The sequence below is a fragment of the Phalaenopsis equestris genome, unplaced genomic scaffold (genome assembly GCF_001263595.1).
Source record: "Phalaenopsis equestris unplaced genomic scaffold, ASM126359v1 Scaffold000123, whole genome shotgun sequence".
NCBI lineage: Eukaryota > Viridiplantae > Streptophyta > Magnoliopsida > Asparagales > Orchidaceae > Phalaenopsis > Phalaenopsis equestris.
In genome coordinates, this window is record NW_018164565.1 from 2,723,930 (window position 1) to 2,749,538 (window position 25,609).

Sequence of the window (25,609 nt, forward strand, 5' to 3'; positions counted from 1 at the left end):
CCTTTGAGCATCATATCGAGGTAAGGCAATAGCTTATATTCACTTGGCTACATAATCCATTACTATCAATATATATATATATATATATATATATATTGAAAGGTGAAATTGATATTTGGTCGAGTGGGGCACCAAATATCGATTCCCCCAAAGGGTTGAAAACTCTGGTGTGTTTGTTTATGATTCGAAAATCCCACATCACGGGATTCGAACCCCGACCCGAGAGAATTACGCCAGAGGCCGCACCAATGAGCCTATATATATATATATATGATTGATGAGTAATATGTTTAAGCAATTTAATTGACAATAACGTTGCAAAGATTTATAATAAAGTGAAATTATTGTTCAAAAAATAGAATAAAAATATAATAAAATATATTTAACTGATATTTTCATATAAAGCTAACTTTTAAATCTCGCCTCAACCTGTAACAACCATGGCTGCGTTATTAGGACTGTCCAAATGGCTTATTCTTCGCGAACAACTCGTGTTCGGCTCCTTTACACCTTTATTCACCAATGATGTTTATTTATTTCTTTTTTATATTATTAATAATAATCTAAAATTTTCAGGGCTGGAATCCAACTTCCAACAGTTGAAGTAAGGTTTGAGAATCTTAAAGTTCAGGCAGATTGCCACGTAGGCAGCAGAGCTCTACCTACGCTGTTGAACGAGTCCATCAATATGATTGAGTCGTTAGTTGGTCTATTTGGCGTGAGGCTAACTGGAATAACCAAGCTTAAAATCCTGAACGGTATCTCCGGGGTTATAAGACCCTCAAGGTAAATTTATTTTGTGCCATTTACATATATACCCCTCAATTTCCATTTCCTATGCCATCATCTTATTTTCTCAAATGAATATTATGTAATTTTCACTAAATACCCATGTTTTCACATTTTTAGTACCTAAATTTATATAAGTATCAAAATAGTCCTGACTTATACAAATTCTCTGAGACTAAAGCATACTTATATAAATAGTCGTAAACTATTTCGACACTTTATATATTTAAGTTTAGGTGTTAGATATGTTGCATATGAATTGAGTGGATACATACATACAAATATATACATACATAAATATATATACATACATAAATATATATATATATATATATATGAAATATTGATTTTATAAGAAAGTTAAATAATATAATGCAGAATGACGCTGCTTCTGGGCCCTCCATCTTCAGGAAAAACGACACTATTGCATGCTTTAGCTGGAAAGCTCCAAAAATCACTTGAGGTTAGTGTTTTGGCTGCTTATTTCTTAATTTCAGACAACTATTGTCTATTATAACAATATTTGAACATATGTATATATAGATTAATGTTTATAGGTTAGATATTCAATTAAAAAATATGATAAGTATATAAACACCCTTAGCTTTTAAGAGATTTTTTTTATAAAAAAAATATTATTAATAAATATTTTAAAAATTAATTTTTCATAATTACAATATGTTATCAATTTGAATCTCCCATGCCTCTCAATTCATCCACAAAGCGCTAGAGTATTTAAGGGCAAGATGAGCCTACTCCATGCCGCAACGATACAGGATCAGCCGGATCCTACAGTCCCGACCACGAACTGTTCCCCGGGACGAGTAGAGCAAAGCTGGAACACCACCCAATGCGGCGGCCGGAGGAGCAACTGCTAGAAGAGGCAAATACGGCGAAGTTCCCATTGCTGCTCAAAGAAGAAACGTAAGAGCGGCGGAGCCATACTCAAACAGATTGCCGACGGGATGAAATCCGGCCATGGCCGGAACACAGGGAGGAAACGCCGCCGGTAAATTTATCAGGGTTCAGGAGTTGGATTAGGGCAGAGCCGGGGCTTTCTTAACTTGACTGCTGTAATAAGATAGTTATTAGTACATGATTACTAAATGTTTGCAAGAGTTATGCATATGTAGAAAATCTAATTTAGATCGTGAAACAAAATTTGAAATATAGTTTAAAATTTCAGTAATTACTTGTAACTATAATTTCCTTGGTTGCTTCTTACAATATGCAGGTGAGTGGCGATGTATCGTATAATGGATACGAGTTAAATGAATTTATACCTCAAAAGACAGCAGCATATATTAGCCAAAACGACACGCACACTGGAGAGTTAACTGTAAAGGAAACGTTAAGTTTCTCTGAAAGATGTCAAGGCGTGGGTGATAGATATGGTGATGTTTTTAAATTATATGCATAACAATTTCTAATATATTGAGTATCATTTGTTAATGTATTAGGTACTTTATTTTTGCGTAATTTTTTGAAGTGAATTGATTTTACAGAACTTCTTAGTGAGCTGGCAAGAAGGGAGAAGGCTCAAGGAATTGTACCAGACCCAGAGGTGAATCTCTTCATGAAGGTAAGCTGACTCTTAAAGACAAATATTTGGCCTATTGGTTGTTCTTGAAGTGTAGATTCCTTAGGAAATATAACAGCATTGATATACTTGAGAGTAATTTGATTTCAAAAGTTTTACAGGCTACTTCTGTTGAAGGTGAACAAATTGATCTTCAAACAGACTACACAATTAGAGTAAGCTCATCATCATATGAAATCTATTTTTTTTCCAGGAAGAGAATGCCTATTCTCATCCCAGTTTATTTCTTTATCTATCATTGTATAGGATCTTCAAATTCAAGATTACAATGTTGATTATGATTTATGAAATATGAATTTTAAATGGACCGAGTTTTATCAATTTTCATGATTATTTCAGAATTCATAAAACAGACGAAAAATATATTAGCAATCAAGAGAGAGAGAGAGAGAGAGAGAGAGAGAGAGAGAGAGAGAGAGAGAGAGAGAGAGAGAGAGAGAGAGAGAGAGAGAGAGAGAGAGAGAGAGAGAGTTTAGGTTTAGTCTTGCATTTCACCAATCAAAGCCGTTCAATATGTGCAAGATATTATTAAAAACTCATATTTGATTTCAAGCAATTGGAAGTATCTACATTTTGAATTCACTATTATTAAATTGTGCAACCTTAACTATTTATCCATAGTAGAAAATTTAATGCATTCAATTGTTGATCAAACAATCATAAATTTTTTTTGAAATCATTCATGACACTAATTTTTACTATGGTAAAGATAAGGCATGATTTTTATCTTGTATTTGAAGGTGATGACATTTAGTTTTAATGGAGAAGAGAATGATGAATCTCCTCTCTGGATATATATATATATATATATATATATCAATTATGTGTGTGTATATAATTGATATGCATTTTTTTCTAATTTTGAGTATGCAGATTCTGGGCTTGGATATATGCTCTGACATTATTGTTGGTGATGAAATGAGAAGAGGGATATCAGGAGGTCAAAAAAAACGTGTTACCACAGGTTCTTAATGTTAAATAAGATCGAATTTTCTTAACATGAAATGTTTATTCTTTGAAAAAAACTTTTTTTTATCTATAAATGTGATACTTGATTGATGATTACGTTTCACATGCTGTAGCTAACTTTAGATAATTACAGAAGAAGGTTCATTTTAAATGTTATGACGTGTTCGAACAAAGGAGGTGAATAAGAAAGAAGTGATATAGAACATATGGTTCATAATCATGAGAATTAAAAAAATAAAAATACACTGATAGTTATAGATCAAGCATAGAAGCTCAATTTACTTTGTGATTTTTTTTTTTTTTTGATGAAGTAACGAATTGCCAACAAACAAAAAAAAAAAAGAAAAGAAAAAAAAAACTTTACAAAATAATCATTTAGTCTTATTTTAATGGTTGGATCAATCAACTTTAGGCGAGTATCATTCACTTTTACTTGTAAATATTTTTTTTGTTGGCCCATCTCATCATATGCTTATACGACATGAATTTTTATGTATATTTTTTTGGGAAGTATAAGATTTCTCTTTTATATATATTTGGTCTTCATTTGCCTTGAGCAATTTTCACTTAATTGTTTCTAAGAATATTTTGATATGAAATAACGTTTCGAAAATCGTCATTTGTGTGCAAACAATTTTTATCAATTTATGAGCATATAAAATGAAAGAGAAGCTTGTTGTGAGAAGGATATGATTTTATTTTATGTACCGCAACGTCGGGGCAGCTATGCCGATCAAAATTACAATACATTGAAGGCTTCCTTTAAGGTCTCATTTGGTTGCTTGATGTAGAAAACACACTTAAAAATAATGAACTTTCTAGATCTGACCTTTTAGTTGACTACAATTAGAAATCAGTTTTATTTTGAACTCTATATGCATCTCTTAAATCCCTTGAATATGATGAGCTCATTTTTAGGGACCAAATGAATGAAATAAAAAATATTATTTTCAGAAACATTATGCCCACTTATATGCAGCCAAATGAGTCCTAAGAAAACTTTCTTATGAGCTGTCTTTTCATATTCTAACACACATGCATCTGGAATATATTACCATATTCTCTTTTTTACAGCTTTTTGCAGCCAAATGAGTCCTAAGAAAACTTTCTTATGAGCAGTCTTTACATATTCTAACACACATGCATCTGGAATATATTGCCATATTCTCTTTTTTACAGCTTTTTGAAGCATCTGAATAGTTTCCTTACATGTTTAGCATTGACTCTTTACTATTAAAATTTACAGATTTTTATCGTCCAATATCTTTGATAAACTCTGAGAAATCAAAATACTACCCTTTTCAATTGTATGATTTGAGCTATATCTGATTAAATGGTAATCAAATAATAACTGGTTGTTAGGAAGGTAATTACTTTTAGGGGGTATTTACATATCTGTCACCAAATCTTTAATATTTACATTCATTACACCCAAATCTTTAACATCACACAGTAATACCACCTTTGTGTGGTACACACGTAAATATTCCTTAACTTTATCCATTAATAGTTGAGAAGTGAAAAGTGATGTCTTTCACAGGTGAGATGATTGTAGGCCCTACAAAGACACTCTTTATGGATGAGATATCTACAGGGTTGGATAGCTCAACTACACATCAAGTTGTGAAATGCTTTCAACAAATTGTGCATTTGGGTGAAGCTACCATACTTATGTCACTTCTCCAGCCTGCACCGGAGACATTTAACCTGTTCGATGACATTATTCTACTCTCCGAGGGCCAAATTATCTATCAAGGTCCTCGTGATCATGTTTTAGAATTCTTCCAAAGCTGTGGCTTCCATTGCCCTGAAAGAAAGGGCATTGCTGACTTCTTACAAGAGGTAATTCGTACAATTTTTTTATTAGAAAAAATGAGAGACTGGAAGTTAAGTTTGGTTTTTTGAGCTGAGGGTCTGTCACCCTCGACAGAAATCTTAATTCTCTTTCATGGACAGGTTACATCAAGAAAGGATCAACAGCAATACTGGGCAAACACGATCAAACCATATGAATTTGTGTCCACTGCTGAATTCATTAAACTCTTCAATCGATTCCATGTTGGAAGAGATCTGCAAAGCAGACTTTCAATACCTTTTGACAAGAGAAAGAGCCATAGAGCAGCTTTGGTCTTCACCAAACGATCCACTCCTCTTAAATTTCTCCTCAAAGCATCCTTTGCCAAGGAATGGCTTCTCGTAAAGAGGAACTCCTTCATTTACCTCTTTAGGGCGATACAGGTGCTTTAAAATTTGATCTATTTGAGCTTTTTCTTCATCTATCAAAATGCATATTTACATTTCTTTTATTTACGTGTTTATAGCTTGCCACATTTGCATTTGCCACTTCAACTGTTTTTTTGAGAACAAACATGAAAGCAAATACTGAAGCTGATGGGACGGTCTGTATTGGGGCACTACTCTATGGCATGCTTATGCATTTTTTTAGTGGATTTTCTGAGCAAGCTCTTGCTATCTCAAGGTTACCGGTGTTCTACAAACAAAGGGACCTTCTCTTCTATCCGACATGGGTTTTTACCCTGCCAAATTGCATCATAAGGATTCCCCTATCTATTATGGAGGCTGCTGTCTGGGTGATTGTGACATATTATTCCATAGGTTTTGCCCCGGAAGCTAGCAGGTAAATCATTACCTTAATACATCTAAAAAATTCTAATGGACATCAAATCATACTGTTTTGAGTCCGATTTAAGCCCCATTATTAGTTAAATCCGAAGATTTCTTAAACAGTACAATCTACAATATTTAACAGATTTAAGGATTTCTCCCCTCAAAATCTCAATCCTAAAGTAAATATTTATTAGGATTTGGTCAGATTTGACAACCTTCATGCAAAGAATTTTGACATTTAATCATCTCAAGGTTTACTAAATTAGGATTTAAGATTAATGAAATTCTACTCGTGGCCAAACAACCCCTAAACAGTATGAGCTTTTGAATGATTATTGACTTCTTCATTTTTCTTCTTTGTGACAAGCCATTTCCAAATTTTCTTGTTGAGATGTGCTAAATTTCTAGAATTCGTACTATTCAATTTTTCCCTAAAGATTTGTAAGTGAAAAATATCCTTTTTTTTTTAGATTTAATGAGGTTTCATAGCTCATGAATTAGTAGTAATTTAGCCATCATTTTTTTCCTTACTTCCTTCTTGGATGTTTTGCACCAATTAGTATGTTGAAAAAGGCACAAATAACTTGTATGCTGATGAGACCAATCAAACTTATCTACCTCCACAGGTTTTTCAAGCAGTTCCTCATATTCATACTGGTCCAGGAGATGGCAGCTGGCCTTTTCAGACTGATTGCAGGTCTGACCAGATCCGTGACTGTAGCCAATACTTGGGGAAGCGTTCTTACACTGACGCTAAGTTCTATTGGTGGCTACACCTTACCTAAAGGTTCTCATTTGTGTATCCCACAGATTATGTGTAGTGTTAATTCATTCAGCAGAAAATTGGGCTCTATTTGGCTTTAATATTCTCAATTTTTCCACGTTTTAAAATATTAATTGCTTAGTTTTTTAAACTTTGTTTTGGGATATTCCTCTGAATGCAAGTAAAATATCCAACTTGTTGATGGGAAGTGGCAAAGTTTTTATGTAACTCTGTTATTTATTTTGCAAACATTCTTTCTTTCAACTCTCTCAGTCAATTTTGGATTTTGATGTTGGAATGTGTACTTCATTCATATGATTCAATGTTTGTTTAATGAAAATAGAGAAGTTTCTTTAAAATCACACAAAAGATTTGACTCATTCTTCACCACTTTATATGATTTTCTATATGTGCATCTTTTCGTATATCTAAAGGATGCTGCTTAACAGCTTTGCTACCCAATTGGTGGATGTTTGGTCACTGGCTTTCCCCGTTGACATATGCGTTTACTGCTCTTACAATCAATGAGATGTCTTCTTCTAAGTGGATGGATAAATTTGTAAGTAATACTTCAAATCTGGTGAATTCGTTGCAAAAACATAAATATTTCTTCAACTAAAGTGTTTATGCTCTTCTATATTTTTTTGGGCAGGCACCAGATGGCAGAAGACTGGGGGTAGCAATCCTAGAGAATATCGATCTCGTCACAGATCAGAACTGGTATTGGAAATCAGCTGGGGTTCTTCTAGGATATTCCATCTTCTTTAACATTCTTTTTGCACTTTCCCTGATGTATCTAAATCGTAAGTCAACAAAAGTTATCCTATTTCGGAGAGTTAGCGCAGCAAGAATCTTACTGCCTTTGTTGTGATAGCTCCCGGAAGGCCAAATCCAGTCATGCCTGAAGAAACAACTGCTAAGATGGAAACCAAAGGAGATCAATGTGTGGATAATGGAAACAAGAGTAAGATCCAAACATACCAATCAATTCTAAGTTTCCTGCACATCACCTTTCTACAAATAATTTTTTATTGCTTCTGTGATCTTCATAGTATCATTATCTATTGCAGTAGAAGTTGAGGTTCAAAGTAGTTGTTGTCGCTCTAGCAGCAACGCAACTGAGTGGCGTAGTTATGAAACATATAGGAATGAAGTCTACAAATCTTCTTCTAAAAGAGGAATGGTTTTTCCTTTTACACCCCTTGTTATGACTTTCAAAGAAGTGAACTACTATGTTGATATACCTCCAGTGAGTTCCCCTTTATTTTTCATTTTCTTGCTAAATTAAGCAGGTGAATAACTCCTGAATTTTAATTTCAATTAGAAAGTTGATATATGGAAGCATTCTCTTTGATAGGCAATGAAGGGACAAATAATTAAAGAAGATAAGCTTCAACTGTTGAGGGAAATTACTGGGACCTTTCGTCCCGGAATACTTACAGCCCTGATGGGAGAGAGTGGAGCTGGGAAGACAACACTATTAGATGTCTTGGCAGGAAGGAAAACTGGTGGATATATTGAAGGAGATATCCAGCTTGCTGGCTACCCTAAGAAACAATCAACTTTTGCAAGGATTTCTGGATACTGTGAACAAGTTGATGTTCACTCTTCTCAGCTCACTGTCAAGGAGTCACTCACCTTCTCTGCATTATTGCGTCTTCAGGGAATTAGCATAGAAGATAAACTTGTGAGTTCGAATGCTTTATATGCTTCTATTATTTGTGTTTTGTTAAAGTTCATAATAATCATCTTTATGATTGAAGGAGATATCGAGCTGGTTGCTTGAAATTTTTATGCTTCTTGGTTATTGTGCATTGCTTTCATCTCCGTAAGAATTCCTTGTGCTGTAATGATTCCTTTCTATTTGCAAGGCCTCCACTTTTTATGTCGATAGTATAGTATCTTGGTGTCCACAAGGATCCAAATAAGTTGAACACTATTATAATTGCACAATGCGTTGGACTAACTAACTAAAAATTGACACCAAGCTAACACCGGAGCCTATCAAGTACTTCTGTGGAAATGGCATTCACATGGAGGAAAACCAATAGAACAAATTCCAAACCCCACAAAGTTCAATTATGCTATTCATGTAAATTAAGGCCCGTATAAAATTGCACCAAATGGAACTTTTAATATGTATTATTGGGATTACAAAAGCAAGAGAAAGGAACTTTACTTAGCTTGAGACCTTTGCAAATGTTTCTGATACTAATTTAATTGCCCGTGCACTAAATGCACATTGTAAAATTAAATTTATGATGGAAACCAAAATTAATGTAACAACCTGGGCTGGGCTGGGAGTTTGGAATTATTAAGGCTAGAATAAACAATTGGACAGTGATTAGACTATAACTATTATGTCTAGATTCTTATGGCTCAAAAAATCAATCTGTTAAAAAAAAAATCTAAATTCAACAAAAATGAAAGTGACATAAAATTCTAAATAAAAAACAAAATAAAAGAATTGACCTTGCTTTGGTGATATCCTGTCAACAATATACATTCTCTTTTTTTCACTCATTTAAACTTTAATTATTTAAATTATAACATGAAGAGTTATCCAAATAATCCGGTAAAATAATTACACTTCTAAATTATAATAGCTTAATGAAAGACAAAATGCATCTTGATTTGTTTTGTCAAGTTATGAAAATTCATTTGAAAATATGAACATTATTAATGATATTTATGACCATGAATTTGATCTAAAAATTTTAAATTCAAACTTGTGCAACTTTTCAGGATCTATACTTTTATTTTTAATGAATTTTATATATTTTAACATATACGTACATCTCAAGAGCATCCTTTAAACATAACCTAACTCACTCATGGCCTAATACATTCCTTGTCAACATAGTAGTGTAGAATATGCCTATTATTATTCAACATGTTATATTAAAATCAAAGAAGTGAATCATAACATGTTTGTAAAATGGAAAAGAATTTGAAGAAGAAAAATGGTACTTCAATATAAGAGTCTTGTCACTCACCTTAAAATTTGAAGTATGATTTAAGATCTTACCCTCAAGATCAGTTCAATCTTGGTCAACCCTTATAACTCAAATATTATAATCAACTTTAAGATACGTAGATTAAACAAAATTTTCATACTCAAACACATCCATTCATTATATTTTAATTCACTTCTATAAATAATGATAATTTATAATATTCTTATGCCTTTTTTTATATGTAAAATCTTGTTATTCTCTAATACAAACTAAGAGTCTGTTTGGCGCAGCTGTAGCTTCTCAGCTTTTCAGCTGCAGCTGCACTTCCCTAGGAAGTTGCGGGGAAGCTGACCGTCTGTTTGGTGCAACTGTGTGAAAACAGTTTTGGGGGAGTTGTTTCTGAAAAAATGACTACGCTGCCCCTATTTGGTAAAATTATTTAAAACAAAACTATAAGAGCTTTGGGACAACTATTTCTGAAAAAACTTCTGCAATTTATAGTCAATCTCAAAAGCCATAAATTAAATACTTTTATAACTTATTTAAAAACAGTACAAAATTACAGATACACATTTCACGTCACAGTGACGTTCAAGAGAGCAAAAAAGAAGTCTAAAACAATTAAAATGACAACTAATAAGATGATTATATTATTTTTAACATTAAGACAGTGTAAATCTCGTGCTAAATTTTCCTCGAGTGATGATGTGCTCCATTCCCGATCACCGTCGTCATGGGAATCCTCTGAACCGTCTGCCCAACGGAAGAAGTGACATTATTCTGCGATGCTCCGTGGGCTGCTATAGACTTTTCTCCCGTAGATGTGTGGCCGACGTAACGTCAACAGGGAAGTTTGGAGGCCACAGTGGCAGAGCAGTCGTCTGGATGTCCCGAAAATCCTTAAGCTCATGTTTTCCTGATTACAACAGTAGATGATAACAACAAAATATTGTTAGAATAAAATTGAATAGTACAACAAATCATTTCATTCAATATAATCAAACTAATTGTAGAACCTTAGTGAAAATTTAAAGATTGCTCCAGTTATTGCATTTTCTTTCTTTATTCAAAACAAGACATCAGCTTTTGCACAATGAACATATTCTAACACATCATTGTCCAACGTTCAATCTTACCATAGATAATTCTTAATATATAAACTTTTGCAGCCTATCATGCTCCCCTCCCGTTCTTTCTTTAAAAATTTTAATAATATTTTGTCACCCTTTCTCATTGAAAAATATCTTAGGTCTATTGTCCAATTCAATTTTCTTTAAGCAAATGTCCAAAATATTATTTTTGTTACCTTTTCTCACAGTGTAGGTGTTCCAAGCGATTTACTCTTATTAGCCATTTTAATACTACGCGAGAGCGAAGAAATGAAAGCCAACAGTAACTTAATTCAGATGATATAATAGCAAGACAATTATGATTATTGTATCATAATGAAACAAACATTTTAACTAACGAAATTGAAATGTAAATAAGGACACCAAGAAATTTACATGGTTCGGTTAAACTGACATACATCCACGAGGAAGCAAGCGAACGTCTTTATTAGGGCAATGAAGAAGAAGATGCATAGCTTTGAATAAAAAAATACTCCTTCCAATAACTAATTGATGGAAGAAGTTAAAAAAAATGTTGTGGCATTTGCAAATAGCTCAACCAATTTTGCCACATACACTTTAACGAAAGAAAAAATAATGAACACTGCATTAACAGTACAACTGGAGGAGGAATAGGGAGTTCGGCCACAACCTCTTTGAAGCTCATGTTTGAGTAACTGGCATAACATCTATCTCACAATTCATGAAGTATCCAACTTGCATGTATCCACATTTTGATGCTTAGGTCATGAACCGGTTCATTAACATCTCAAGTTTAAACAAGCACCAACCAGATAAGACCGAGGTGTATTGCCTTTTGGAGCCAATTTTTGACACCTAACCCTTTGTATGGGCACAAACTGCTCAATTTTTAAAACTAAGCTTTCCAAATTCTTAAAACATATTCATGTATGGATGCTCAAATTTATCCTGGTGGCATCAAAAACATGGTTTTGATAACTCCATATTAGTGAATAGAAGATTTCCTTAATATTTGCATCCTTGCAATATAAAACCATAGTTCTTTCTCTTCATTTTGGAAACATGATATAATAATTCAGCAAAGAATTATAAAGGCATCAGGCGGGCAACAATCATAAAGCAAACAGAAAACATCCAAACCTGTGAGCAGTTTCAGAATTATAGCATGTTATTAAACTGTGTGTTCTTCACTAATGGTGCTACAAACCCGCCCCCATATTCTAATTGAGAGATGCACCCTGCATGCCCTTTTATTTAACTTATGCTTGAGAACGACAAATTCAGCCATTCACCGAAAATGAAAGATCAAATGACAGATTCACAACCATTCAAATGTAATACCAGTATAGATCAAATAATTGCTAAATTCCAAACCCGTAAAATGATCTATAGCCCAACAACCGAAATACCAGTTCTGCTCATTTCACAGATGTTAACTACAATGCTAAAGAACTATTGCCAAACCTCTCATCCATTAGGTATCTTCCATCAATTGGCTGGATCAAGCCGAAAGCCAGAGCAGGCAAAATTATTAGATCCAGCAGGAAAAGAGTGAGAAGGGAGAAACGAGAAAGAGAAACTCCAAATCCGCCAAAAATAACAGGAAAGAAAGAAAATAGCTGAAACAAGAAAGAGATGAGGAAAAGTCATTAGATCCGCAAAACCAATTGAAGAGGAGAGTTTGCTATACCTGAATTCGGTCATTCTAGGATAGGGAAGAAGAAGGCACAGGGGATTCGCGAGAGAGGCAGCGAGGAAGCAGCTAGGATAGAAGAGAAAATGCGGGGCAAAAAGTAATATTAGCGGGACCAACGTGGTGCCGCGGGGTTGATCCCGCGGCCCGCTTTCCGCCAGCTTCATCGACGTTGGGCCGCGAAGCTCGTAACCAAACACGTGAATTTTCTTTTTTGCCACAGTTCTGCGTCGCGCCGTAGCCCCCGCCCCCCCAAATGAGCCCTAAATTTTTTGAAATACTTTAAAATATTATTATTATTCTTATTAATGTTTTGAACTACTTTAAAATATTATTATTATTCTTATTAATGTTTTATTTATAAAATAAAGTGACATACTTCCGAATTTATTAAATAACCTAATTGAAACTTAAATTTCATTTATAAAAAATCACAACTCTTTTTCAATTATATAATTAAGGAACTTCATTTATTAAATCTTTATTCTAAACTGAAATATGTTAGAACTACTTGTGAAATTTATATGATGTGTAAATAAACCTTTTAACAATAATACATTAACACTAATTAAAATTTTGTGTTCTTTCATTATGTTTATAAATATATATTATTATAACAATCAACTAAAATCTTATAACATAACTCCTTAATTAAACTTAAATATTATAACAATCAACTAAAATCTTATAACATAACTTCCACATTAGAAAGTTTAAATCTTAAGAAAATTAACATATATTTATACAATACAAATACCAACTTTTATTTTATAACAAAAGTCTAGTATTAGCTCATACATTATATATTAAATCCTAACATATTATTCAAATTAAGTTGCTTTTACCAAAAGAGTAATGAAACTTTAAAATTGAGATAAGGTTTACCTTCCAATGACAAGATGAAAAACCTTCAATGTGTTTAGCCTGACTTTGCCGAAAACCCTATCCTAAAATTCAAATTAATTTGCTTTCAAAACAAAAGAAATGCATGGAAAACAAAAACCACGGTTTCTTCCACAATTATGTCATTTTCAATAAAGAGTTTAACTCACCTACAAAAGCTTATGGTACTCGACCCTTGCCAGTACTTGTATGCTTGCTTTTGGTCGAGTTCTTCTAGACAACTTTTCTCACTATTGTGCATTCGACAAACTCAATTTGGGGTAAGTAACAAATCCCACTCAATTACATAGTATTTTATTAGACAACACAATAGATTGCTTCGATTTTTTATCAACCTCTTCAATTAGAACATCAATTCAAGATTATAAGCAATTAGAAGCTTAAGTTGTGTTTTTTATTTCTTCAGGAGTTTACTAAAATAACTCATAAATTATACATCGTAATTAGGAACAATTATTTTTAAGAAAACAAAATAATTTAGCTATTCCATTAAAATAAAATTTATTAATGCGAGATCCAATAGCAATTTTATGACATGAAACATGCCATTTTACAAAAATAATCTATAACTACAAGAATGTAATCATATTTTTAAAGCACATGTGATAAATTTAATTCAAAGTCATATTAACACCCTCTCATGATTGTGTGAAGTTATTGAAGGTGTATCTAACCCTTTGTTTTTATTACTTTTACAAATCGATGGGTCGTATATTGTGAATTAATATGGGCTACATATCTTTTCTATTTTGACTAGAACTGTGTAGTTTTTCCAATAGTCTTCTCCCTTCCAAATTGATCAACAACATCCTTAACATATAATTCTAAAATTTGAAAATCCAAAGACAAGTCCCTTGAATAAATAACCATATCAATCTTGCTATCTTTACTAAGAAATATAAAGATAATTATTATCTAAGAGGCTATTTGATTTGAAAGGATTGGGGTATAAATATAGGGATTTTAGAAATATAGGTATTTAGTTTGATGAAGAAGGTGATTAAATTCACCCTTAATTCATTTTGAATACATTAAAAATGACAAAATTTTATTGATTTTCGAGTACACAGCAGTCGGCTATCCCTGTAGGCAACCATCTTTGTAGACCGCTGCGACAACTGCCTTCAACCACTAAAATAGGCTATTGCTGCTGACAGTTGCTACATTGGTCGTTGCTACCATAATTTGCCACCACTATTATCCTGCTATTTTCACTACCTTTGTTGTCGCCACTTTCGCTCAGCACTTTCTTGTTTGTCACTTTCTATTGCTACCATAAGTGATTATCACTGCCACCTCTTGTGGGAAGTTAGCCTCTCCAAGTTATCCCAACACCATTCCAGTCACCGCCGGTCACTCCGACATCCATCTAGCCGCTGCCACCTCTCACCAGCCACCTCGATGACTTCGCTACAACCCTCCAACGTAGACCAGGGTTGTTTTTGAACTGTGCTTAGTCTATTTTCTGCATTGCTCTATTTTTCTTAATTGTTTTCGTTATGGATGGTCTTACTGCATATTCATAGGAGGTTGTACTTTTGTGTATTCTTTTTGCTGGTGATTTCATTCTTGTGGATAAGACGAGAGAAAAAGCCCAAAAAAAAAACTTGAATTATGAAGGTCTACATTGGAGTCTAAGGGCTTCATTTGAGTAGAAGTAAAACTGAATACATGGAATGTAATTTTAGTAGTAGTAGCTCTAGTGATAAAAATATAACTATGGGTGATCGAATTATTAAAAGGTGTGAACACTTTAGATATCTCGGGTCTACTGTTCAAAGTGATGGTGATGGTGATATTGATAGGGATGTTATTAGTATAATTCAAGTTGGTTGGTTGAAGTGGAGGAATGCTTCGGGCCTATCGTGTGATAGAAAAGTACCGCTTAGACTAAAAGAAAAATTTTACAAGATGGTTGCGGGACCTGCAATGCTCTATGGCGTTGAATGTCAGCCTTTAAAACAAAAGCATAAAACTAAGTTAAGTGTTGTCGAGATGAGAATGATTAGGTGGATGAGTGGCTTTACATTTAGAGACAAAATGCGAAATGAATATATCAGTGATAGGGTTGGTGTAGCTCAAGTAACAAACAAAATTAGTGAGAATCGTCTTATATGGTTTGGTCACATTAAACGTCGACCATCTGATGATCCGATTAGAAGAGTAAATGTTTCAGATTCAACTTATGTTAAGAAAGGCAGAGGTAGACCTGAGAAGACTTGGGCTTATTGTATTAAAAATGATCATAATTTACTAGAACTAAATGATAATATGACACTAAATAGGACGCATTGGAGAAAAAAGATTCATATAGCCGACCCCACGTAGTGGGATTAAGGCTTTGTTGTTGTTGTTTTAGCGTTGTTTTACTTTCTGTATATGATTTGTGTTATTGTTTATGCACTCTTACGTGCTAGGAGTCGTCCTTGTACTCATGTTATAATTCAGTAATAAAATTTGTCACTTCTGAGTCAGGATTTGGGTTAACTCCGGTATCAGTCTTAGCAAACTCACTTTGAGTCATGCGACGTCTTGTTTGAACCTCGTCATTTTAATGGTATTTGCTCTTACTGATTAGAATTCTCTTACTAGATATTTTTATGTTTCTAATGCGCTCGTGCATTCAATTTTTTAGTTGGTCGTCATTTTGACTGGTCATTCATATAGCTTTGACAACGGTCAAAATGGTTTGAACTCGATTCAGGTGCACCATGCTAGTAATTTGTCACCATCGCCATCTTTAATTTTACTTTTTCTTAGCTTTGACTCGTATCACATATTTGCTTGACATGCAGGTCAACAGTTCACTCAGTAATTTTATCTCATTCAAAAATCTTGCTGAAATTCTTAAATCTTGGATTTCATTTCATTATCAGCTGAGTTTAAAAACTATAATTGCCTATTTTCTCTTGAATGAAGCAAGTTTTTTGAATTGATTGGTAACATGTGATCTCTTGATCACTTTTTTTTTTTAATGGAAGCGCATCATGCATTGTAATAATTGCATTAAAAAATTCTAACCTCGAGCCATCCTCCATCTCACTCTCATCCTATCACAGTTACCACAATTTAAGGTTGGACTATTGAATTTGGATTCTTCTGTCTGCAGAGATTTGTTGAGGAAGTGATGGAATTGGTTGAGCTTGATAACCTCAGGGATGCGTTGGTGGGAATTCCAGGAATCACCGGTCTTTCCACAGAGCAAAGGAAAAGGCTGACAATTGCTGTGGAGCTTGTTGCAAATCCTTCCATCTTATTCATGGACGAACCAACATCGGGTCTTGATGCAAGAGCAGCTGCTATTGTCATGAGAACAGTGAGAAACACTGTCAACACAGGAAGAACTGTTGTCTGTACCATCCACCAACCAAGCATTGACATATTTGAATCCTTTGATGAGGTTAGACAAGTTCAAATTCATCCTTTCATGCAAATTAAAATTATGTTTTTCACCCACACATGAATTTTCATTGATCAGTTACTCTTGCTGAAACGAGGGGGCCAAGTAATTTTTTCAGGACCATTGGGCGAGAATTCTCAGAAGCTAATAGAATATTTTGAGGTTTGTATTTCTTAAATATTTTCTCTTGAATGCCCCGTTATTTTTTCATTTGTGCAGCCATTGTCAAGGGTAATCAGAAATCTGGAGAATCTTCATGCTGTAGGTTTTTTTGATATGCATATGCTTTATAGAAATAATGATAATTTTGAATTCTGAAATGACAAAAGAAATAAGGCTCTACTGCAATGGAAAACCATCCACAACTAGACATCAAAAGTAAAATTTTTAGTACAGCTATTGTGGATATTATTTTGTAGCTATTCAACTTACATATGGGCATATTGATCAATCAACTTCATAAACCAATGTCTTATTACGTTAGTTACTACTACAAATTTGTTAAGTTTTTTCAAAGTCAGTTTAGAAGGGCAAAAGGAAAATTTAGAAATTATTTGAAGTGAAAGCCTACACTTAAGATGGTGTTAAATTGGTGGGTAATTGTGAAACCTAAATTAACCACCATGAGCGAAAAAGGATAGAAATATATAAAAATAAAATTAATTCAAAAAAATATTAATAATCAGGTTCAAACAATTTGTGGCTGTCCTATTGAAGTCACCGCAGATTTCACCGCATTTTAATTTTAAAGAGTCATAACCCTAATTCCTCTTATACAAACATAATATGACACTCCCCTTTTTAGGAAGAAATTACTTGGGGAAAAAAACTAGGGGAAATCCTCCCAATGAAATAACCCACACATATTGAATACCTTTTGGAGGTGGGGACCAATAATTCTTGGGACAGGAGCTCCTACCCCCTGCCAACTCTCACAGTGACTTTACCACAAAGGTTGGCCTACAACTAAATCTATGTAATACATTTTCTTTGTAGGATAAACCTTAAGTTTGACTGGTTGACATTAACATTGTCACCACAATTCTTCCTTTGAAGCATGACTGGAATAAAGTTTTTGAGTGTCTCACACTATTAGCCCATCCTATGGATGAGATCAATCATTAAGTCAAATACTGATTGATTTTTTTGGAGCAGGAAATTCCCGGAGTTCAGAAAATCGATGATGGAGCCAACCCAGCGGCATGGATGTTGGAAACAAGTTCTGTTGCCACAGAAGCAAAACTAAAAATTGATTTTGCACAGATATATAAATCTTCTCCACTGCACAAGTGAGTTTTTCTGTATTGCTAGATTCTCTATAAATCATAATCAATCATATGTGCCATTTCTTGTTGTCTTTTAAACAACATGCAATTTTATATAATAATATATCGGCTTTACGATTAAATCATTAATCATAAATGCGTTGCCACCAATAGGCGAAATGTGGTATTGGTTGGAGAACTTAGCAAGCCATTGCCTGGCGCAACTGATCTTTACTTCTCAACTGAATATGCCCAATCTACTTATGGCCAATTCAAAATCTGTGTATGGAAGTACTGGTCTATATATTGGAGGAGTCCAGGGTACAATCTATCAAGACTAGGCATGGCCTTTGTCACTGCTCTAGTGCTAGGCTCAATTTATTGGAAAATTGGCCAGCGCAGGTCCTTAATCATAACTTATCTGCCAATTTTCTCAAGTGATAGCCTGTTTTAATGAACTAGAAAAGTGTCAAAATAGTCTCTTGAATTTTTTGCCGGGGATCATTTTAGTCCCATAGAATACAAAATTGTTACTTTAGCCCGTGGACTCATTTAATATGGGCTGAAATAGTCTCAATTTAAAGGAATTTGGGGATTAATTTGGCACTTTATATACTCCGGTACTAAAATGGCCCCATGTAAACTTTCAAGGGACTATTTTGGCATTTTACTGATTTATTAACTAACTGTTGACTCATTTAATCCAGAGAAAATTCGAAAGAGCTTATGTCTGTTATCGGAGCAATGTTCCTTGCTGTAGAATTTATTGGCTTTGCCAATTGCTCTACCGTACAACCACTCATCAATACTGAGAGGTCGGTGTTTTACCGTGAAAATTCTGCAGGGATGTACTCGGCATTACCATACGCTCTTTCTCAGGTATTAGTTCCTCCTTGTTGGCACCCATTAGCACTCAAGTAGATCTTTTCCATTGAAGTCACTGTTAAATTTTCATTAATAGAATATTGGGTATTTTAATTATAAAAAGCTGCCGTTATTAAGTTTCCTCTTAAAGATCAGACGGAGCAAGGCAAAACTGAAACTATAAATTTTGTTTTTGTTTTTGTTTTTTAAATCATCATGATTATCATTATGAAACCTGCTCAGCGGGAAAATGGGTGAACATTCGGTGTATTTTAGTTCATTTTATTTTCTTCCTTTTATTTACTCTCTATATTTTGGATTAAGTCCCACTTAATTCTTAACTGTCACTTTCATGGGTATCACAATTGTAATTTAGTGTATGTGAATGAAAAGCTTTTGTTGTTGTGCAGGTAGTTGTTGAAATACCGTATGTCCTCTTCCAGGCATTTTACTACACGCTTGTTGTGTATTACATGATGAGCTTCCAGTTGACTGCAATGAAATTCCTGTGGTTCTTCTCCATCTCTTTTATCTCCTTCCTTTACTTCACATACTACGGGATGTTATCTGCGGCGGTGTCTCCGAACTTACAAGTATCTGCTATAATTTCTACCAGCATCTTTTTTTTCTTTGATCTTTTCTCTGGGTTCTTCATCCGTAGACCAGTGAGTACTCAACTCTTCAGAACCTCAACTTTAGCTCTATAAATAAATATAAAAAAACTCTAATTTTCTCATCACACAATCTCATTGCTTTTATAAAATATTTTTCATTGAAAAATCATTTATATGTTTTAAGCTTGGAAATCATTACTACTTATCAAGAGCTACCTCAAATAAGGCTTTAGTCATCAATCATCTGATACCGGAGTTAACTCAAACATCATTTGGAAAAATAAATATTATTACTGAAAGCAAATAAACGGTTACAATTAAACACACTTGAAAGGGAAAATACAACATACACGACACGAAAACTCATGTTAGGGCAGATCCTTGGTGAATGTGGTGACAGTTAGAGGTCCTAGCGGAGTAGCGCAAGGTAGGGAAGGGGTTTCTGAGCTATGGGTGAGGAACGTTAGCGATTATGGGTGTTTGTAACAATGGGACAACAATGGAAGGCAGCCCAAACAACAACAGTTCATTGTTTGGGGCGACTGGACAGTAGGAAAACAACAAGGGGGAGACGTTGTGTCAATGGCAACAAGTTGGAATGATGGAAACATCTGTTTGGGTGGCTGGAACAGAAAATAACCCCGATGGATGTTTTCGGGCTGCAACAGCGAGCGGGAATTACGGCGGCGGCGGCAGTGAAGGCATGGGACTGCGAGACGACCAAAGGAGAATTGTTTACGGGCTACGACGACAAGAGGGATCGTTGCACGACAAGGAACTGCAAGAAGACAACAACGAGGCTGTCGTCCAAGCGGCTTCAGTGAGGAGGGGGAGGTGTGTTAGCGAAGTGAGAGGGATGTGGGAATGCTTAGGGAAGAGAATCACCACCTGGAAATCAAGATACAGCTAAAGCACCACTTGGAACCCTAAAATGCAACCCTCAAATTGAATAAGAGATGCTGACGTTGTCCCGAAACAAAACACACAAAAAATTGACCTTAAAAACATGAAATAACATATAAATAGCCTTAAGGTAAATAGGAGTGTGTCCCAGTCCAAATAAGAGGGAACCATGCCCTAAGGATGTTTGCCCAATCCCGATTTTGCCTGGAACGACTCAAGCTAGTGCGCCAATTGGGCCACCCGCACGGTCTTGGCGATCCAGTGCCATCTTCTGCTTTGTTTCACTCTCCCAGAGTCGGGGGAGCTTCAACCTCATATGTCGAAGTATATGACGTTATGTAGACCAAGTTGACGGGAGCGGAACTGTTACAATCTCTCGGTAAGTTAATTATTTAGGCGTTGTCATTCCAAAATATATTTTGGTAGAATAAGTATTCATCCAATCTTGCATAACCTGAGCTAGAAATATAGGTAAACGAGTATTCTCACGAATCATGTCTCGAGCTATCACATCTGTAAATTGCTTTTCCCACTTCTTATACTCAGCGGGATATATCCGATAAACAATACTGTTAGGAGTGTTAAACTCTGGAGCAAAATCTATATCATGTTGGACAACTCTCACTAGAAACCCTCAGGAGAGGTCTTTTCTTCTTCTCTGATAGGACCTGGATCCCATTAAAAATTTTTCTTCACTATCAAGCTCCTAAGACAATTTTCAAGGTTGGGTTTCATCCCTCCCGTTCGAACATGTGATAATAAGTATCATGCTAAACTGAATCTAACATCTGAATGACTATGTAATCTTCCAGACATAACACAATTTTTTGCATGTTGGATCTCCCTTAGTAGGGACAACTCAAGAATGAGTTTATAAATCTGAATGGTCTCAATTTCTTTTATTTGGGGTTGTCATGCCTATATTATCAGTTCCTCAAACCCAAAGCTACCTTGGACACTCACCGTGAAGCCGATTCAAGTCTCTCCCACGGGCGCAATTGAAATTATTTGTATCTTTTTCTCCTCAAATGGAAGTTGGTACTCTTTTATATTCTCACAATCTTCAGTATCTACTGTGTCATTACTCAATTTTTTTAAATAATGGTCTGCTCAATGAAATAGATCACCCTTTGGTTGTAAGTTTGATTCAACATGTCCAAATTCGTGGCACTTGCAATACTTCCTGGTTGTGACAGATTTAGGGTTGCGGATTGGTTCCACCTGTTCTCCACTCTATACCATTTTTTCCTCTGACGGGGTCGTCTTGTGTGTTCTCCTGAGTGTACTCTGGTTGCAAGATACTAAGGTTGAAATCTACCTGTAAGATGGGAGATTTCTCGGTGATGAGGTCGCTTCACTTCTGAAGTTAGAGTCTGAACATTCTTTCCGTAGTAAGCTAGTTGGAACTAACGATATAACTCCTACTTCATCTTCAAATCATCTCATTTCCTCTTCGACTCTCCAGATCACAGTCGAGTGTAATCTTCCTCTGGGATTCATTCTCAATGTTCGCAAGCCTCCACTGAAGTTGGTGAATCTTACGTTGTATCTCTTCTCGAGTAAGCTCGGGTATCTCCTTGGTAGTATGGCTAGGGTGTGAAATGAGAGATAAAAGTGAGTAAAAATTGATAAGGGTTCCTGATTTTGAAAATCAGCAAGGGGAAATTAGGCTTTAGTCAAAGTTTTGGCTATGATTTGGGGAATAGGAAAGAAAATTTTTGGTGGAGGGTTAAATCGGATTCTAGGAAACTCTAAAATAGAACTAGGGTTAATCTGACTAGGGTTAACCTGACTCTGATACCAAATGATATCAGAGTTAACCCAAACAATCTTATGAAAAACAAATATTATTACTGAAAGCAAATAAACGGTTACAATCAAAGACACTTAAAAGTGAAAATAGAACACATGCGACATGCACACTCACATGAGGGTGAATCCCGGGTGAAGGTGGTGATGCTTAGAGGGCCTCTCGTGGGGTAGCAACAAGGTAGGAAAGGGGATTTTGGGCTATGGGTGAGGAGCAATAGCAATTATGGGTAGCTGGAACAACAGGACAGCAAGGGGCGGTAGCCCAATCAGCAGAAGTTGGTTGTTTTGGGTGGCTGGATGGTAGAAAAACAACAAGGGGGAGACATTGCGGCAATGGTAGCAAGCTGGAATGAGGGAAACAACTGGCCAGGTTGTTGAAACAGCAGAAAACAACCCTAACGGTTGTTTCCGGGTGGTGAAAGCAAACGAGAATGATGGTGACAGCAACGGCGAAGGCGCGAGACTGCGGGACAACCAAAGGACTGTCCAAGGTTTTCTTTGGCGAGAAGGATGCTAGATGACAAGGAACTGTAGGAAGACAACGATAGGGCTGCTGTTGGGGCGGCTGTAGCGAGAGGGGAGACATGGTAGCAAAGTGGAAAAAATATTACATCAGTACTACGCACGTAGAAGTAACGTGTGTAGCCAATGAAATCACATCACGACACCCCGTGCGACAGGAATATTCCCCTCTGTGTTATTCATGTGTTATTGTGTGTTACTGATGTGTTATTGTGTTATTATAACACCAAGAATATTCTCAGGACACAATAACACTAGAATAACAGCTGAAGAATATTCCCGACAGAGAAAAAAATGACATAGTAACCCGGGAGAATATTCCCCTCATGTTATCCATGTGTTATTATGTGTTATTTATGTGTTATATATGTGTTATTGTGTTATTATAACATTAAGAATATTCCCATGACATCAGGACACAATAACACATGAATAACACGGGGGGGGGATATTTCTCTAATATTTCCAGGACACAATAACACATGAATAACACGGGGGGATATTTCCCTTGTTACTGTGCCGTTTTTTTTCTCTATCGCGCGGGATGTTGTGGCGTGATTTCATTGCGTACGCACGTTACTCTACGTGCGTAGGACTGATGTAATCAATATATAGTCGAAGTACCACCTGGAACCCTAGGATCAACCCTCAAAAGGAAGAAAAGATATTGGTGGCTGTCCTGGTACAAAACACACAAAAACTGACCTAAAACACAAAAATAACATTTAAATAGTCTTAGGGTAAATAAGAGTGAACCCTGCTCCAATAGGAGGGATCTGTGCACTGACTAGGCTCGCGTGATCCCAATTCCACCAAGAATGACTCAAACCTTTGCAGCAATTGCCGCACCTGTGCGGTCTGGGCACTCCAATGCCATGTCCCGCTTCTGCATCCCCATCTCCCGCTCCTGCGACATCTTCTTTCATTTTTCTACAACAAAGCTCCTGTTGTTCAGATGATTGTATGGTGGCTTATTAGATAATAACACTTAAGTTATTAGGAGGTCGATAGAGTACTGGACTTTCATTTATACCTAAATATACAGGGCATTACATACATGGCACACTGTTCTTATTTATTTACATATCTCACATCTATAGTTTGATATTTACACACATAGCACTCAGATGTTTAACATCACATCAAAAATATCAATATCACATCTTTTTAAAAGCGAAATACACATTTTTCAGCATAGGTTTAATGCACCAAGTGCTATGTATATAAATATCAAAGTTCAGGTGTGAGATATGTAAATACATAAGATTCTGTACTACAGATGTAAAATTCCCAAAAATATATCATAAATAATGGAATTTTATTTTGCAGGAAATTCCGGTGTGGTGGATCTGGTATTCCTGGATCTGTCCTGTGTCATGGTCATTATATGGGTTGATTGTGACTCAATACAGTGACATTCATGACAAGATAAAGGTTCCAGGTGAGGAAGATCAACAAATCAGAGACTATGTTATGAACCATTTTGGTTACAGGGATGACTACCAAGGCCTTATGATTGTTGTGCTTGTGGGATTCACGGTCTTCTTCGCCTTCATGTACACTTACTGCATTAGATCTTTGAATTTCCAACAGCGGTAGAGGAAAAGGGAATTCAATGGTCTAACAATTTGGTGATTTTCAGAGGAACACCAATTCAAGGTATTTAGATGAATAATAAGTTCTAGATAGATAATTATTTCTTTTTATTTGAAAATGTGAAAATGTCAACGCGTGAAGGTTTAATTGACATGCTAGGGGTATTTTTGGATTTCTTCGCATTGATGTGGATTATTGCTTGTATTTTTTTTTTTAATTATTGGCATGCATTATTTTAGATCCCTTTTTGGACATGTAAAAGTTGCTTCACCCATTAAATAGTGATTGTTAAAGGAAACTTTGGAAATGCAACATTGAAATTTAGCCAATAAAAGTGATTATGAGGTTATTTTTAAAACTTATATTTGGTTTGGCTAATGGTTTGTATTGATAATTGCATTATTTTTTTTGGGTCATTTCTTTTTCTGACACTGTACACTTACATGCACTTGGGTCAAGTTAATCATATTATTATTTGGATCTGAATCATGTTTATGTTACTAATTGTCTACAAATTGAAACTCAGATACTTAACAGTCTCCCAAAGTCTGAGTTGCTCAGAGCTAAATCTCAAACAAGTTGTCAATCAGGAAGGACTGAAATCAGACAGTTAAATTAGGAGTTTCTATAATTAGGAGCTTCCTTATTTAAATTATTTTCTATTTCTTTATTCTGATTTATTTCCTTGTTAGCTAAATATTTAGATTATGAATATGCATTATTAAGTTAGTTAAAATAAATTATAAATAAATACATAATATTTTGTACCTAAAATAGATTGTAAGATTATTATTTAATGGAATGAAAGCAAAGGGAAAATGATCGAGCTTATTCAGGATTCAACCTATTTTCTCGAAGATTGACACAAGTCATCAAGAAGAATTTGTCAATATGCCAACCAATTGGGACTTTTGATAAAACCGCTTGCTTAATTCAGAACCTGCTTGATTTGGAACTCACTCGAAGTTCCTTTGATTACCAATTGACCACAAGCCTAACTTCTGTGTTACACTTCTAGCCACTATGAATTCAACTAATATGCACTGGTCTTGCAAAGTGTAGCCTCTGCTGACAAAATACTCTCCATTCTTATGATGTTTGATTCCCCCCAAAGGAAAATTCGACCTTATTGCCCACATTACTCCTTTGGGGCATTTACATACTTACCACACAATTTTTATGTATTTATATACCTAATACATAAACATACATGTAATAACTGAAGTTTAGGTGTTAGATA

The 25,609-nt window shown here is 35.1% G+C and overlaps 1 protein-coding gene across 1 annotated transcript in view; it reads left to right on the forward strand.

Moving 5' to 3' along the window:
- The window catches only part of LOC110021227 (ABC transporter G family member 42-like), a 25,776-nt gene extending 1,045 nt beyond the window's left edge, over positions 1-24,731 (forward strand). The window contains exons 2-23 of the mRNA XM_020719638.1: positions 577-786; positions 1,168-1,252; positions 2,024-2,183; positions 2,295-2,371; positions 2,491-2,544; positions 3,263-3,353; positions 4,899-5,200; positions 5,315-5,596; positions 5,680-5,996; positions 6,613-6,773; positions 7,199-7,308; positions 7,402-7,552; positions 7,624-7,713; positions 7,820-7,998; positions 8,107-8,436; positions 16,503-16,793; positions 16,872-16,955; positions 17,949-18,082; positions 18,233-18,460; positions 18,766-18,937; positions 19,333-19,587; positions 24,103-24,731. Of these exons, the coding sequence (XP_020575297.1) occupies positions 577-786; positions 1,168-1,252; positions 2,024-2,183; positions 2,295-2,371; positions 2,491-2,544; positions 3,263-3,353; positions 4,899-5,200; positions 5,315-5,596; positions 5,680-5,996; positions 6,613-6,773; positions 7,199-7,308; positions 7,402-7,552; positions 7,624-7,713; positions 7,820-7,998; positions 8,107-8,436; positions 16,503-16,793; positions 16,872-16,955; positions 17,949-18,082; positions 18,233-18,460; positions 18,766-18,937; positions 19,333-19,587; positions 24,103-24,372 (4,033 nt within the window). The 3' untranslated portion in view covers positions 24,373-24,731. The remainder of the gene's footprint in view (positions 1-576; positions 787-1,167; positions 1,253-2,023; positions 2,184-2,294; positions 2,372-2,490; positions 2,545-3,262; positions 3,354-4,898; positions 5,201-5,314; positions 5,597-5,679; positions 5,997-6,612; positions 6,774-7,198; positions 7,309-7,401; positions 7,553-7,623; positions 7,714-7,819; positions 7,999-8,106; positions 8,437-16,502; positions 16,794-16,871; positions 16,956-17,948; positions 18,083-18,232; positions 18,461-18,765; positions 18,938-19,332; positions 19,588-24,102) is intronic.
- Positions 24,732-25,609: the final 878 nt, after the last annotated feature.